General features: G+C 53.0%; 1 protein-coding gene across 1 annotated transcript in view; it reads left to right on the top strand.

The window, feature by feature from the left end:
* The window catches only part of LOC119098216 (homeobox protein araucan), a gene marked incomplete at its 3' end in the record, with an annotated part of 29,082 nt that extends 24,089 nt beyond the window's left edge, over positions 1-4,993 (top strand). The window contains exons 4-5 of the mRNA XM_037221142.1: positions 3,059-3,372; positions 4,809-4,993. Coding sequence (XP_037077037.1) covers positions 3,059-3,372; positions 4,809-4,993 — 499 coding nt within the window. The remainder of the gene's footprint in view (positions 1-3,058; positions 3,373-4,808) is intronic.
* Between the last annotated feature and the right edge of the window lie 7,874 nt (positions 4,994-12,867).

The following is a 12,867-nucleotide window of genomic DNA, read 5'->3' as shown; positions in this document are numbered from 1 at the left end:
CGAGTTCGCCGCGCGTGCTTTCAGGGGAGTTTCTGAGACACTGCGTCATTCAGGACCTTTCTGGGGCGTTCCTAAGTCGCTGCCCCACTGGGACCTAATGTGTTCTACGTGATCACAAAGCCAATGGCGGATAGGGTAACGCAGGACGGAAGTGTAGGGCCTCTCCAGCACCGCCCCAGGTAGAGGCGCCCGCAGCACATGTGCGGATGGCCGGCAGCTCTGCGGCGTAAGCGGACCTCTCGGTGCCGGCACACCCTGGCTGGGCGGTCTGGCCGCCACCCAGCCCGCCGCGCCGCGCCGTCTATGCTACAGACGTCATCACACGGCCGTACCCTGCAGGGCGGCCGAAGCTCGTGCTAAGGCCGCCACGCAGTCTGCAGTACAGACTTCATCACCAGGCCGAGCCCGCGCTCTCGCCGCATCGCGGCTCCTGCCGGGTGGCTGGCAGCGGCGCGGCGCCATCATGCGCTGCAGCGTGGCGGGCGTTGTGCCTGAGCCCGGCCGGGCCGGGCCGGACGGCAGGTCCGTCAGGTCGGGGGGGGGGGGGGGGCAGGGGGGGGAGTACTCGCTGCTCCGGAGCGGAGTCACATGCACCGACCTCGCATGTTCTCGGGACATACCCGGCTGCCGGCAGCGCCTCCACGTACCGCCATCTGAATACTGACCTGAATCCTGACGCCAGCAAAGCGTGAGACTATTCAGTGGTTTGTGTAGGCAGATGAAGGCCTAGAGGCGGTCAATAATAGGACTATTCATCTGAAAGGTAAGTGTTTCGTACTCTGGGGAAGTGCCTCCCATCTTCCTTGTGTTGGAGGTCATTGATGCATCGCATCAGTGCAGCGATTCGCGAGGAGTTCAGCCGCTGCGCTTGGTTGGCTTTGCCGGAAATCAGTCCTACGGGAGTCGTGAAAAACGATTCGAGAATGATCTCGCTGCAGACTGCTGATAACCTTCCATTTAACTCCATTCTTGAACAGGCGCTAGCTATGCAGAGTGAACACTTGTTTCAGCTGTTGTCTATCCCCCCACGGTGTATAGCGACTGGATGACGAGGCGTTGGCGCACCCGGACTCCAGACGGGACTCAGCCAGCTCTCGGCGGGACTCAGCCGGCCCCGGGCGGGACTCAGCGGGCTCCGGGCGGGACTCAGCCAGCCCCGGACGGAACTCAGCCAGCTTCGGGCGGGACTCAGCCGGCCCCGAGCGGGACTCAGCCGGCCCCGAGCGGGACTCAGCCGGCCCCGGGCGGGACTCAGCCGGCCCCGGGCGGGACTCAGCCGGCCCCGGACGGGACTCAGCCAGCTCCGGGCGGGACTCAGCCAGCTCTGAGCGGGACTCATACCGTGCTCCACGCAGGACTCAGCCCAGCTCAGCTGTGGCACGCTGCGTCGCAATGGCCGCCGCTGCCGACGGCACGTCGCATCGCATGACGGCCACCACTCAATCAGGTGCGCTTCTGGCGGGCGCCACGGCTCCCGACGCCTAATTGCGGCCGCCATTTTCGTCGCCGCGCCGGCCCGGCCGGCTGCCGCCGCCTCCTCCGCCGATCCACCGCCGATTGTGGCCGTAATTAATTAGCATCACTCGGGGCGCGACAGACGATAATGGCCCTGTGTGACGGATTGTCGGACGCGCGGCCGGCCAGACACGTGACCGGTGACGGATGACCTGTCGCGCGGCGCAGGGCGTCAGGCGGGCGGGGAGGGGCACGGGCTGTCGGTGACCGGCCGGGTCGGGCCGGCTGTCCGCGTCAGGTAATTAGCACTATCTGTGACAACAGAGGGAGCTCGTTCCAAATGGAGCTGGTTCAGGGCAGGTCTCCAGTCTGTTCTGTGACGTCGGGTCGTGATTACGGTGACAAAACAGATTCGTCCTTGAAGAAATGTCAGGAGGCCGGCGCGAACAAAATGCTGAAAGGAAAGGGGCGTGCAAAGCTCGATGACGCCATGGAGACGGGTTTGAGACCTCTTTGCGGCGGTTATCATTGTGGAAGTACTAAAGATTTGCTGGGGAGTAGGGTGGGGACAATTGCTTCCCTTACCCCACGATTAGCTGGTCCTGGTACGCGTATTTCATCCTCAGGCAAAGAAAGTAGGGATCTTTACCACCAACTGCTCACATTTCGCAGGTGCCTCTCCTCATCCTCGATGCGCCAGCTGGACTGGGTGTAGCACCGGCTATTACATACCACAGGGCACGTTTAGCTGTTTCCGTTTTCCCAACTTTTGGTACCTGACGCCTCATTGAAAAAGTTTCCAGAATGACCGTGCCCCTCAACAAAGATCGACGGATTAAATAAAATCACGGCTACCATGAACCAATTGCGGCGCGAAGAACAGCCACCAATGTTTCGCTGACACAGTCATGAGTGGCCTGCACATGTTCCACGTTACAGTATTTGTCGGATCAAATAGAAGTCGTGCCTACCTAGACCCTTTCCATGTTATGTCCCGCCAGAAGACCGGTGCTCTGTGGAGGAGGACGTTTGCTGCCCCGCCTCGGGCGGTGTCATAAGAAAATGTGTTTTATTGATGTTACGAGGGGAATGGCAGGGAGCCCGACCCCGACACTCGCCCAGTTCGTTCGGTGAACACCTTAGCCAGGCTGGGATGCCAGCACACTCAGAGCCCGCTGTAGCTGGGTTCGGCTGGCCAATGTGACGGTAACGTGTCTCTGGAGCAATCCCAGCCCTGGCCAATGTGACGGTAACGTGTCTCTGGAGCACTCCCAGCCCTGGCCAATGTGACGGTAACGTGTCTCTGGAGCAATCCCAGCCCTGGCCAATGTGACGGTAACGTGTCTCCGAAGCAATCCCAGCCCTGTCATGACCCCGCGAGACGGCCCACCGACCAGACCCTGGCGCTGTCGAACGACAGTGATCGGGCTCCAGTCGGGTGCGACGTGATCCGCTTCCCGTTGCCCTGAGCGGTCACCGCCGCTTCCCGTTGCCCTGAGCGGTCACCGCCTTACGCGTGACGCCGTAGGCGCCTGAGCCTGGTGTCTCGGAGCTTTGGTCAACGGCTGGGAGACGCGACTGAGTGGGTGCGCTTCCGCCGCAGGTACGGCGCCCCCTACGATCTCGCCGCGCGGAGGAAGAACGCCACGCGCGAATCTACAGGCACGCTGAAGGCGTGGCTGAACGACCACAAGAAGAACCCGTACCCGACCAAGGGCGAGAAGATCATGCTGGCCATCATCACCAAGATGACGCTGACGCAGGTCTCCACCTGGTTCGCCAACGCCCGGCGGAGGTTGAAGAAAGAGAACAAGATGACCTGGGAGCCGAAGAACAAGACGGAGTCGGACGAGGAAGCGGACGAAAACGCCGATTCCAAAGACAAAGGCGACAAGGATGAGATGGACGGTGAGAAAGGTAGGTTGAACGCTTCTGTTCAGCCGTCCGGATATGCCCGCATTATGTGGACAGAATGTGCCCGGCGAGGGTATGTGCAGCGATCAGAGCTGCCACTTTTGGGGAGTCGGAAAACTCGCCTTAAACCGATGCCCAAATTTGAAAACCCACCCTTTCCCGCAAAAAATTTTAATTCTGGAGAAGCTCACTTGGGCTCTAAATGTTAATTTGTTTTCGTTGGCACACACGAGCGTGCAATACATTAGCAAATGCATTTCCAACATTTGTTTATTATCGCACCTGAATAGCTTGAATGATACAGATACTCTAATCAGCTGAGACAGGGGTGCCTGGTTCCTCCACGCCGCAAATATATTGTATGCGGTAAACGAACCTCTTCCTCAGACATTAAGTTACTCGTCAAGTATGAATCATCGTTATCTTCTGAAATGTCTCCAGAAGCTTCAAGGAAGAACCTAACTAGGCCAGTAATCAACCAATTATGTTGTGTAATAAGTCTATAGGCTCGCACCCGCTGTCACAACCCGCACCATCCAGGAACTGCAATTTGTCGTCTCGATTGCGGTATTTACCACTAGATTCGTAAATATATCAAAAACGGCAGACTGCTGTCGCACCGAGAGGTAGCCACATCTGTAAAAAAGTATTTCTCCGGTTTTTGTGCGAGCTGCCACAAGTACGAGCGATTCATGGTTAGCTTTAAATGAAGTCTGCATGATTTTGCCCTTATATGATTGTCCTTTGATGATTGATTGCCTTTTTCTGAAATGGCTGTAAAGCCAGAATTCATCAAGCAAACACGACCTGGGCGACGATGGCCTCATGAAAACGGACTAGGAAAAGCGTGTTGCGTAAAGGCACAGGACGAAAGTTTCAAAATGGCGGCGGAGAAACACTCACGACAAAGACCCGCCAGAACCAAAACACAGATAAAACGAGATTGGCAAACAGGCATCTGTGAGGATTGCGTGTTGCTTTAAGGTGTTTTACCATTGGAAACAAAATGAGTTGGCCGAATATTTTCAGGGCATTTAACGATGTGGTTACCATCATCTTTTGAGGCATGCTTTTTCAGCACCTACGCTTTACACTTTGCCTTTCCGCCTTCGACTAAGTTAGAATGTTGGTATCTCATTTTAAGCCACGACCAATACGAAATTTATTTATCAGCTGCTGCTAAGTTATATAAGATGTGCTATACTTTTTGTGTTAGCAACTTCGTTCCACTTAGCATGTGCTTTAAGCAAAATCATAAAATGTTTCTTAAGATTTCGGCAATTAGCATTTTGTAAATCGTGGATTTCTGAAAGCCTGCTAGACCCAGCCACATTGCCAGCAATATCCCTAAAAATACTGCGGGCTTACTCAGTTAGAAATGTGGAGAGATAATCCGTTCAACGCACTACTTCTAAATCGTCTGTGCCGTCTTTCGCCAGACTGCTCTGTCCAACCGGAGACAGGGAGCATCTCGCCGCCGGCCAAGACAGAGGTCAAGGCCGAGACCCTCTCACCGGACCTCGACTGGAAGGCCAAGGCACTGGAGGCCGACCAAAAGCCCAAGATCTGGTCCCTGGCCGACACGGCCGTCTGCAAGACGCCGCCGGCGCCGGGCGCCTGGCCGCCGGCCCCGCTGCCGCCTGGTGCTGGGCGGTACGCTGGGTACGGCGCGGCGCCCCCGGCCCCCGCCGCGGCCGGGTACGCTGCCCGGCCGGCCGCGTACCGGGCGGTCGACGGTCAGTACGCTGCGGTGGGGTACGGTGAGGGCGCGGCCGACACGCCGCCGCTGACGCCGCCGGCACTGCGGGCGAGCCGGGCGGCCGCCGCCGCCGCCGCCGCAGCCGCCGCCGCAGCCGCGGTCGCCAGCGATCCGCTCCAGGCCGGCGGCGTGTCGGGCTACGCCGGACCGTACGGCGCTCTGGTGGCGGCGGACGGCCGGGGCGACCCCTACCAGACGCACATGACCATGCACCAGCACCACCAGCAGAGCCTACACCACCACCAGCAGCAGCAACAGCAGCGGCAGCAGCAGCAGCAACAGCAGCAGCAGCAGCAGCAGCAGCTCCAGCAGACACAGCACCAGCATTTGCAACACCCGCCTCAGGCTCTGTCAGCCGACCTCATCCCCTTCGCCAGCGGCTACAAAGAGTGAGTATGCAAATTACATATAGCGGAAGAAAAATGAACAAAGACGACAGAAAGCTTTCTTAATTCTTCATCACCGCTACCTTTTTGGTATATCAATATATTTTTGGAACTTCGTAAACAGAGGCGAGGCCAGAGTCTGGATAAGGAGAGGGGTGGGGAGCTCAGCGTCGACAAAGGGCCCCTGATGATGGCAGGGCCCAAGTAACTGGATATGGCTCACTTGACGGCAAGGGGCACGATTTTCTTCGTTTGCTTTTTTTTTACCTTCCTTAACTGAAACGGAAGCCAGGATGCACCGAAAGATACAATGCTGTTTGTGTTCTAATGTCAACAAACTGGGAGGCACGGGTGTCAAATGATTTCATAGAATAAGCCCTGGTGCTATTTATTTTACAATGTTTTAGTGGACTCTTTCTTAGCCGATAACACTCAGGCACTGTGCCGAATTTTTTCTGTGTTGTACAGAAATATCGTGAATATAGGTCTCAATCGGAACGGGGTCCTACATTTGCATTGAAATAGACCTATTTCCGTCCAAATGTGCCCATCTTTGTTAAGAACTGAGCAGCGGACGAGCAACATGTCACAGTTTTGGTGACGCGTGTTCGCAAGTCTCAGAACAAAACCCCGACGCCCGGCGTTGCAGTCTCCAGAGGCGCGCGACCCAGACCCCTTGTCACTAAGTGGCGGTCAACGGGTGGACAAAATCGACAACACTTCTGAAGGAAGTACCTTTCAACTCATTACACTGTTAAATGGTACGTTTGGCAGGTATTCCGGGGGATATGTCACCTGTGCAATTTTTGGACTTGCGATAGGAATGGATTAACGTTCACAGCACCGCGAACCGGAGCTGGAATGTGATGGTAGAACTAGAGAAGTAAAGGTAGAATCTCTATGTTCGTGTTGCTGTCGCTGTTTATCTCTTCAGAGGACAGTCCCAAATTCCAAGAGCAAAATGTACACCATAGTCTAACTTCTGAACGGCACGAATTGATGTCAAAAGACTTTGGAAGCATTATTTCACGACGGCTGTTCTCGGGCGCCAGGCACCCACTGCCCGGTGTTAGCTGCAGTGGCCAGCGCCACTCGGCTTGATAGAAAACGCAACCCCGGCCATTGCTGTTCGTGCTCCTAAGATTGTGGGCACGTCGGCTCAAAAACGTTTGATGCAATCTGTTTCACATGTTGACCTGAACAAGGATGGACGACTCGTTTTTGCTGGCTTTTCATTTTGACCTCAGTGTGATTCGCCCTATTGATCACTAAGCAAACCCATTGCTTTTTCCGCGCAAGGGACCCATTGCGTAGAACACGAGGGGGAATATTATAATTCCCGGCCAGATGTTTCCGTGTCATTATAGCGTGCGGTGCCTGCCGGCTGCCAGGCCGACCACCCAAGAGCGGGATACCCTGGTCGATACGGAAACCCTTATAAGGATATTTCATACATCTATCGCCTACCTGACACCGGAGGCCCCTGACCCGGCCATTTGGCCCGAGATGGACGTAGGGGTCCCTCACTAATGCAAAAAGATCCCTTATCGTGGCGGGCTTCCAATGATTGGCATGAAGACCGCGGTTCGGCATAGCGGGCCCCTGGCTGACATGGACTGGAGAGCACTCCGTACCGTACAGAGACCGTGTCTGACAAATGGCCTTTTATGGTCACATTGTGGGCCCTCATCGCAAACTCTCTTATTCACTTCCATTGTCAGATGACCCCGAGGCCCCTGGAATTCCGTGTCCCGTAAATATTCCTCTTGCCGACCCGAGGCCCCTCGCCAACACTGGGCTCTCTTCTAGGCGCTGTGGGCCCCTGGCTGACAAAGAGGCCCTCGTTGCTTCAAGGAGCCCGCTCCCGACCAATGCAAATCGCGTGTTCCGACCTTGTCTCTGCTTGGGAAATGGGCCCCCATCGCTCAGACCAAAACGCAGCCGACTGTCCGGTGTTGGTAGTCTATGGCCGAAATAGAGACCTGCATTGCCCCAGGACGTCCCCAATCTGTGCAAGAGGCCCTCTGGCTGGCATTTGACGGTCTGGCCCTGCGGGCTGAGGACCTTAATGTGAGCTACAAACAGCCCTTTGTGCCTTCCAACCGGGCGCTTCACCGTCAGTCCCGAGGGGCCCTTGGGGCCCTCCCGTGGGGCTCCTCTGCGGCCCATTGAACACTGCCTCAGGCCGACCGTGGGCTCATTGTCAATACAGGACCACTGTCAGGCACTGTGGTCCCCTTACTGACACGGGGGCCCCTCATTGACTTAAGTACTCGACCAACGCATAACGCGGGCCCCGGCCCTGTACCTGCTTGGGAAATGGACCCTGAGTCCCAGACCCGACGCTGAGGTATCCTAGTGACAAATCTTCACGTGTTACGGTCGTTAAGCCTCCATCATAAGACTGCAGCTTTGCAAAATATAATTGGGAGTCAAGCGGGGAAAACCTGGCGCCAAATACACTAAAAAACAGGTTACATCCCGGATTTGATGCACTTTCTTCTCACCGTTATGAAGTTGAACACCTTCCCCTCTTACCAGAATAGGAAATTACAGCCCTGGTCTTATACGTTTCTCTGCTCTGCCTCGGTGAAAATGATGCTGTCGTTGGGCATCGCTATAATTTTGTTTCACGTCGATCGTCGAAACCAGGTGTCGGTAATCGACGCAGGGTCAGATGTTATGCGGCTTCATATGTTGTTGAACGTGCATGGCTTCGGGAACAAAGATTGAAGATTGAGTTGCGCGAATGACAATATCTGCCCGGAAACATCCGGCTCGCTACAGCAAGGTGGGTGCAGGCTGCAGTGCAGCACCCGCGTTAGGCACGTTCGACACGGCAGGTGCCGTTTTGGCGGTCATTGTCGGACGCTTCCCGCTGGCGATTTGGTCAGTTGGTATCGATCGTTGGATTTTTGCAGCTGTTTCATAAAATATGCGCATCGAAATGAGGGTCAGCGCATTTCAAGGGCTATTCCGAATCTAGAAGACTAATAACTTGGTTTGCATTTTTGGGTGCACAAATGCGACCGGTTTGCTTTCGTTTTTCGATGCGATTTTGAAGCAAAATAACGCAACTTGCTGCAGTCTGTAAGGCTTGAAATATTGCTGAGCGATACCAAAACACTCGGACGATAGCACAAAACCTGAGACCAGAGTCAACAAGAGATATCAAATGTGCACTTAAAAACATGCAGGGTGCAAGGCTCAAGTAAATACAGTACGAACAAGGAGCTGAAAACGTTTGATTAGCCCAGTCAGCTGCACTCAACTGGACATGGCATCGCAGTTCTCCTTTCCTGGTTCCTTCTACTTGTGAAACAATCAGTAGAAACATTTTTTTTTAAATTTGACGAAATATCGAGCTCCTGCTTGTAATATTCTGCTTGTTCTTAGGCTCCAGAAGGCTGGGGAGGGGCTGAATATTGAAAAATTACATTACCTCCCCTAAAGTAAGACACCATGCGAGCGCCTCCCTGGATTTGGCCCACTTTTTCTCATAGAACCCCCTTTCCGCCCTCCAACTAAATAGGAAACTACACTTGTGTTAAAGACTGAAGTTCCGTACTTTACAAACTATTCGCGCATCTTGTGTAATGCATACCGCTTCGTCGAGTTGTCGCATAGTTCACTTACTGGTAGTACTAAAAGACTTAGATGGCTGAATGTCATTGAGCCGACTTTGTTTGACTTCAGGTTTCTTGGGATGCTTAACTATCGAGCCACGTAGCGGAAGCGGAATACAGAATTCCGTGATATTGATTGATCCTCCTCATAATACCCCTGGTGATACGGGCTTAAGAAGCAAACACGGTCATGCAGGAAATTTGCATGCACTGCGCCAGTCAAGACGCAGTGTACGTCTCTCAATTAGCCACTGGAACTTTACAAATAGAGCTTCAAACAAACTGTTCCCACGTTTAGATACCAAGCACCGGAGAGCGACTCGATTTAGGTGGTTAGGCTAGCAACCAGAAACTTGATGCCATGTCATCTGAGTGTCAAGCGTTGTCGCTGCCACGCTGATATCTTTCCATAGAGATGGTAGACTGCGTAGTTGATCAATAATTTTCATCGCTCAATGTTTCACGGCAAGCGTTCGTGGACATCATCAATTTGAAATAAGACAAGGTAATTACTGCCACAAAACTGTAAAAGATGAAGCTATCACCCAGCTAAAACGGCGTCATTCCAGGGCCGTGTTTGGAAAGCTGCAAGCCTGTGAAAAACACTTCGCCGAAATACTTCAGGCCAGGCCATTCGCTCAAGCCGGGAGTACCTTTTTCAGCAACTTTGCAAACTCTTTGCTTTGCAACTTGGCAACAGCTTTGCATTCGCCGCACGGCGACTCTCAACGGCTTTGGACGAGCCAGAATTGGGCTAAGACGTTAACAAGTTCAACTGACCTTTTGTGTGCTAACTCGAGCCGACATTGTCATGTAACATCTGTCATTTTAAAGCGGGGCTGTGATGGGTTTAAAAGTGATCTAAGAGGAATGTGATGTGAGGTTCAATAGGAGCAAAGGTTTCACTAGGTATGTCGGAAATACAATTAGTTGTCATTGTTTGCCATAAGGCGGTGCTTGCTACGCAGTGATTGTCAAGGCATCGTACCCACACTTGACAACAATGGCATTGAAATGGTAAGCTTTCATTATCATTGCAACGGCTGCCTGCGAAAATCCCACGCTGTCGTTTATGCGGTCAAAGTTTCGGAAACAGTTACTCTCATCACCATGATCGGCGGTGAGCACAGTGTGTGATGTATGGGATGCTTGTTTTCACTCGCCTCTCAGCAGTATCATCCGCGCCATTATGTTTATTTATCCGCGCCTTACAGTGTTCTCGATGTGGTCTGTGACGTCAGGCCCGCACTTCTCACCGACCCGTGTACCGCCTCCTGCAGCTGATAACCCGCAAGGTTAAGCGGGTGTGCTCTTCTCAAATTCGTCCACGGAACGTGTACTTTTTTGGGATTAACATCATATACATGAACACAAGCACTCATGCGAATGGAGTAGGAGTACCACCATTTGCTGTCATCAGGGGTTAAAAAGGACTGACCGAACATAGCTTTACACGACATGTTAACAGCCCTGTACCCTCATAGCAACTATCGTTCATCAAACCGGCTCAAAGGAAATCGTGTGACGCCTGTCTAGGCGAGTTTATGAAATGACAAAAGTATAGATGCTAATTTAATAACAGTCTTTCCTACGTTCATGGCGGCAATGGCTTCCAGCTCCTCAGGCGTGGCCACAAAAGCTATGCCCAGAATGCTCTCATACTCGGAAAGGTTTGACGGAGCGAAATAGCCTACACAAGCCTGGACCACTGAATACACTGCTGAATCGGTTTATGAGCGCCGAACTGTGCATGTAGCTTAATGATACGCTGCACATTGTAGAATGGTATTAAAGTCGAAGAGAACAAAACCAAATGAACAACCAGAATAGCCACTTCCAGCACCAAAATATACACCTTGATCACCAACTGAATAAGCAGGCAGAAACGTATCACCAAAGGGCTTAGCCATCACCAATGGTGCCGACTAAAATCTGGTATAGTAAACCGAACAGATATCAGGGCTTAAACCTCCGATTGCAGATGGAAGGGCATGAACAATCACTAGAATACATTGAATTGTGACCAAAAGCAGCAGCTTATTACCCTCCGTAGCTTAATTGGTATCAGCTGCTGGCGATCCCCCCCCCCCCCCCCCTAGCGGTATGAGGAATCAAATCGCTATTTACGTGCTCGCAGGGGCACATCCAGGACAGTCAAACACAGGAGAGAGGCATCCCAGTGAGAATTCATTACGTAGGGGCGGTGCGGGTGGGGATGGGCATCTGCATTCTCGATCCTGGCTGTATCTATGTGCGCTCGCTATTTGACTTCTGACTTGGATGGTTTGCGACCGGCGGCACCAGCTGTTTAATGCCGAGGAGGTCAAAATGGCAGGGGACCGTACAAAGTATTAGGGCACATACAGCTTTTGCCATAAGATTCTCCCGTATAATTGGAATTTCACAATAGGTAGGTGGAGTCTTAGAGCACACTCAGCAAGTCTGGTTTGCGTGAGCTGCGATCTCAAAACCGAATCAAAAAGGTTTCAAAGATAATTATGACAACAACAAAACATGCCACCTAAGCAGGTAAATGGACCGCAGTATGGTCCACGGCCGCGGATATCAGGCCCCCGGCTCAAACGGGGCCCCGGGTCTGTTTAGAGGCCCGGACCAGGGTGTCTAAAGGACCCCTACTTGGTGCTAGACCCCGTAACTGGCCAGATCCTTCCACTGTCTCACTGTGGACAAATTCAGTGTCGTTTTTCGTACTTCCATTCCATGTCAGGCAAGAGGAACCCGACCAGCGCAAGTGACTCTGACATTCCTGGTCCCGTCCTGTTCCTCTTAAGCAAAATGTGACTCTGGTCGACTAGGAGCCCCTTGCCGACACAGGCTTCCCTGGTATGCATTGATACAGGGAGCTACCTTGCTTCAGGGGCCCGGCCAACACAGGAGGCCTTCAGTAACAGTAGCGGACAGCGGCCTTGCACCGGCTTCGTAAATGGGCCCCCGTGTCCAAGCCTTCTCAGAACCAATTGCTCAACATTGGTGGTCTCGGACCTACACAGATGCCCCCGTCGTCCCGAGGACCCCCGACAGGCGCAACGAGTCCTTTTGGCTGACCTTTGAGGGCCAGGCCTTCACCCCGGGGTCTTCCCCCGGCCAACCCTTTGGGCCCTACAATCCGGCCCTTGACAGTTTGTGCCAAGGATCTCGAAGGCCACTCAGGGCCTAGCGAGAGGGCATTGTCCACTGGGCCTTCCCCACCTCCCCGTCAGCTGGCTGAGTATGTGGATGTTTAAGTATGTACGAAACTCAATGCTAGTCAGCGACTCGTTCTGAGAACGCAACTATGATGTGAAAAGAGGTAGACATAGACATAGACACTCGCTCTCATAACGAAACTACAATATGAATAGTGACATCTGCGTCCCAAAACATAGGCAAGTTGATACCAGCTGGTTTAGAATATGGACATTTTTGCTAGTGAGCTAAATGTAATAGATTTTGGCACAAATTCTTGATTTCATTTTATATGTTGGTGATTTGTTTCACCTATTTGGTAGAAACTCATCCAACCTGGTGGATAGCATCCTTTCTGGACATCAGCTTTTTGCGTCTCAAGTGGGCATTATGGTTAACGGCTTTGCTAAACCTGTAGTGAGAACGCCCATATTGGTGGCAATAATCCAATCGGTGGCAAAATAGTCGTTTTGGCTGTGATTCATCCAATTTTGTAGGACGTCTATTTTTGGATGTTTCTGAGCCATTTTTGGTCACCGGT

This window comes from Pollicipes pollicipes, unplaced genomic scaffold (assembly GCF_011947565.3).
Source record: "Pollicipes pollicipes isolate AB1234 unplaced genomic scaffold, Ppol_2.1 Scaffold_4740;HRSCAF=5597_pilon_pilon_pilon, whole genome shotgun sequence".
NCBI classification, from domain to species: Eukaryota; Metazoa; Arthropoda; class Thecostraca; order Pollicipedomorpha; family Pollicipedidae; genus Pollicipes; species Pollicipes pollicipes.
This window is presented reverse-complemented; position numbering and strand designations above follow the sequence as displayed.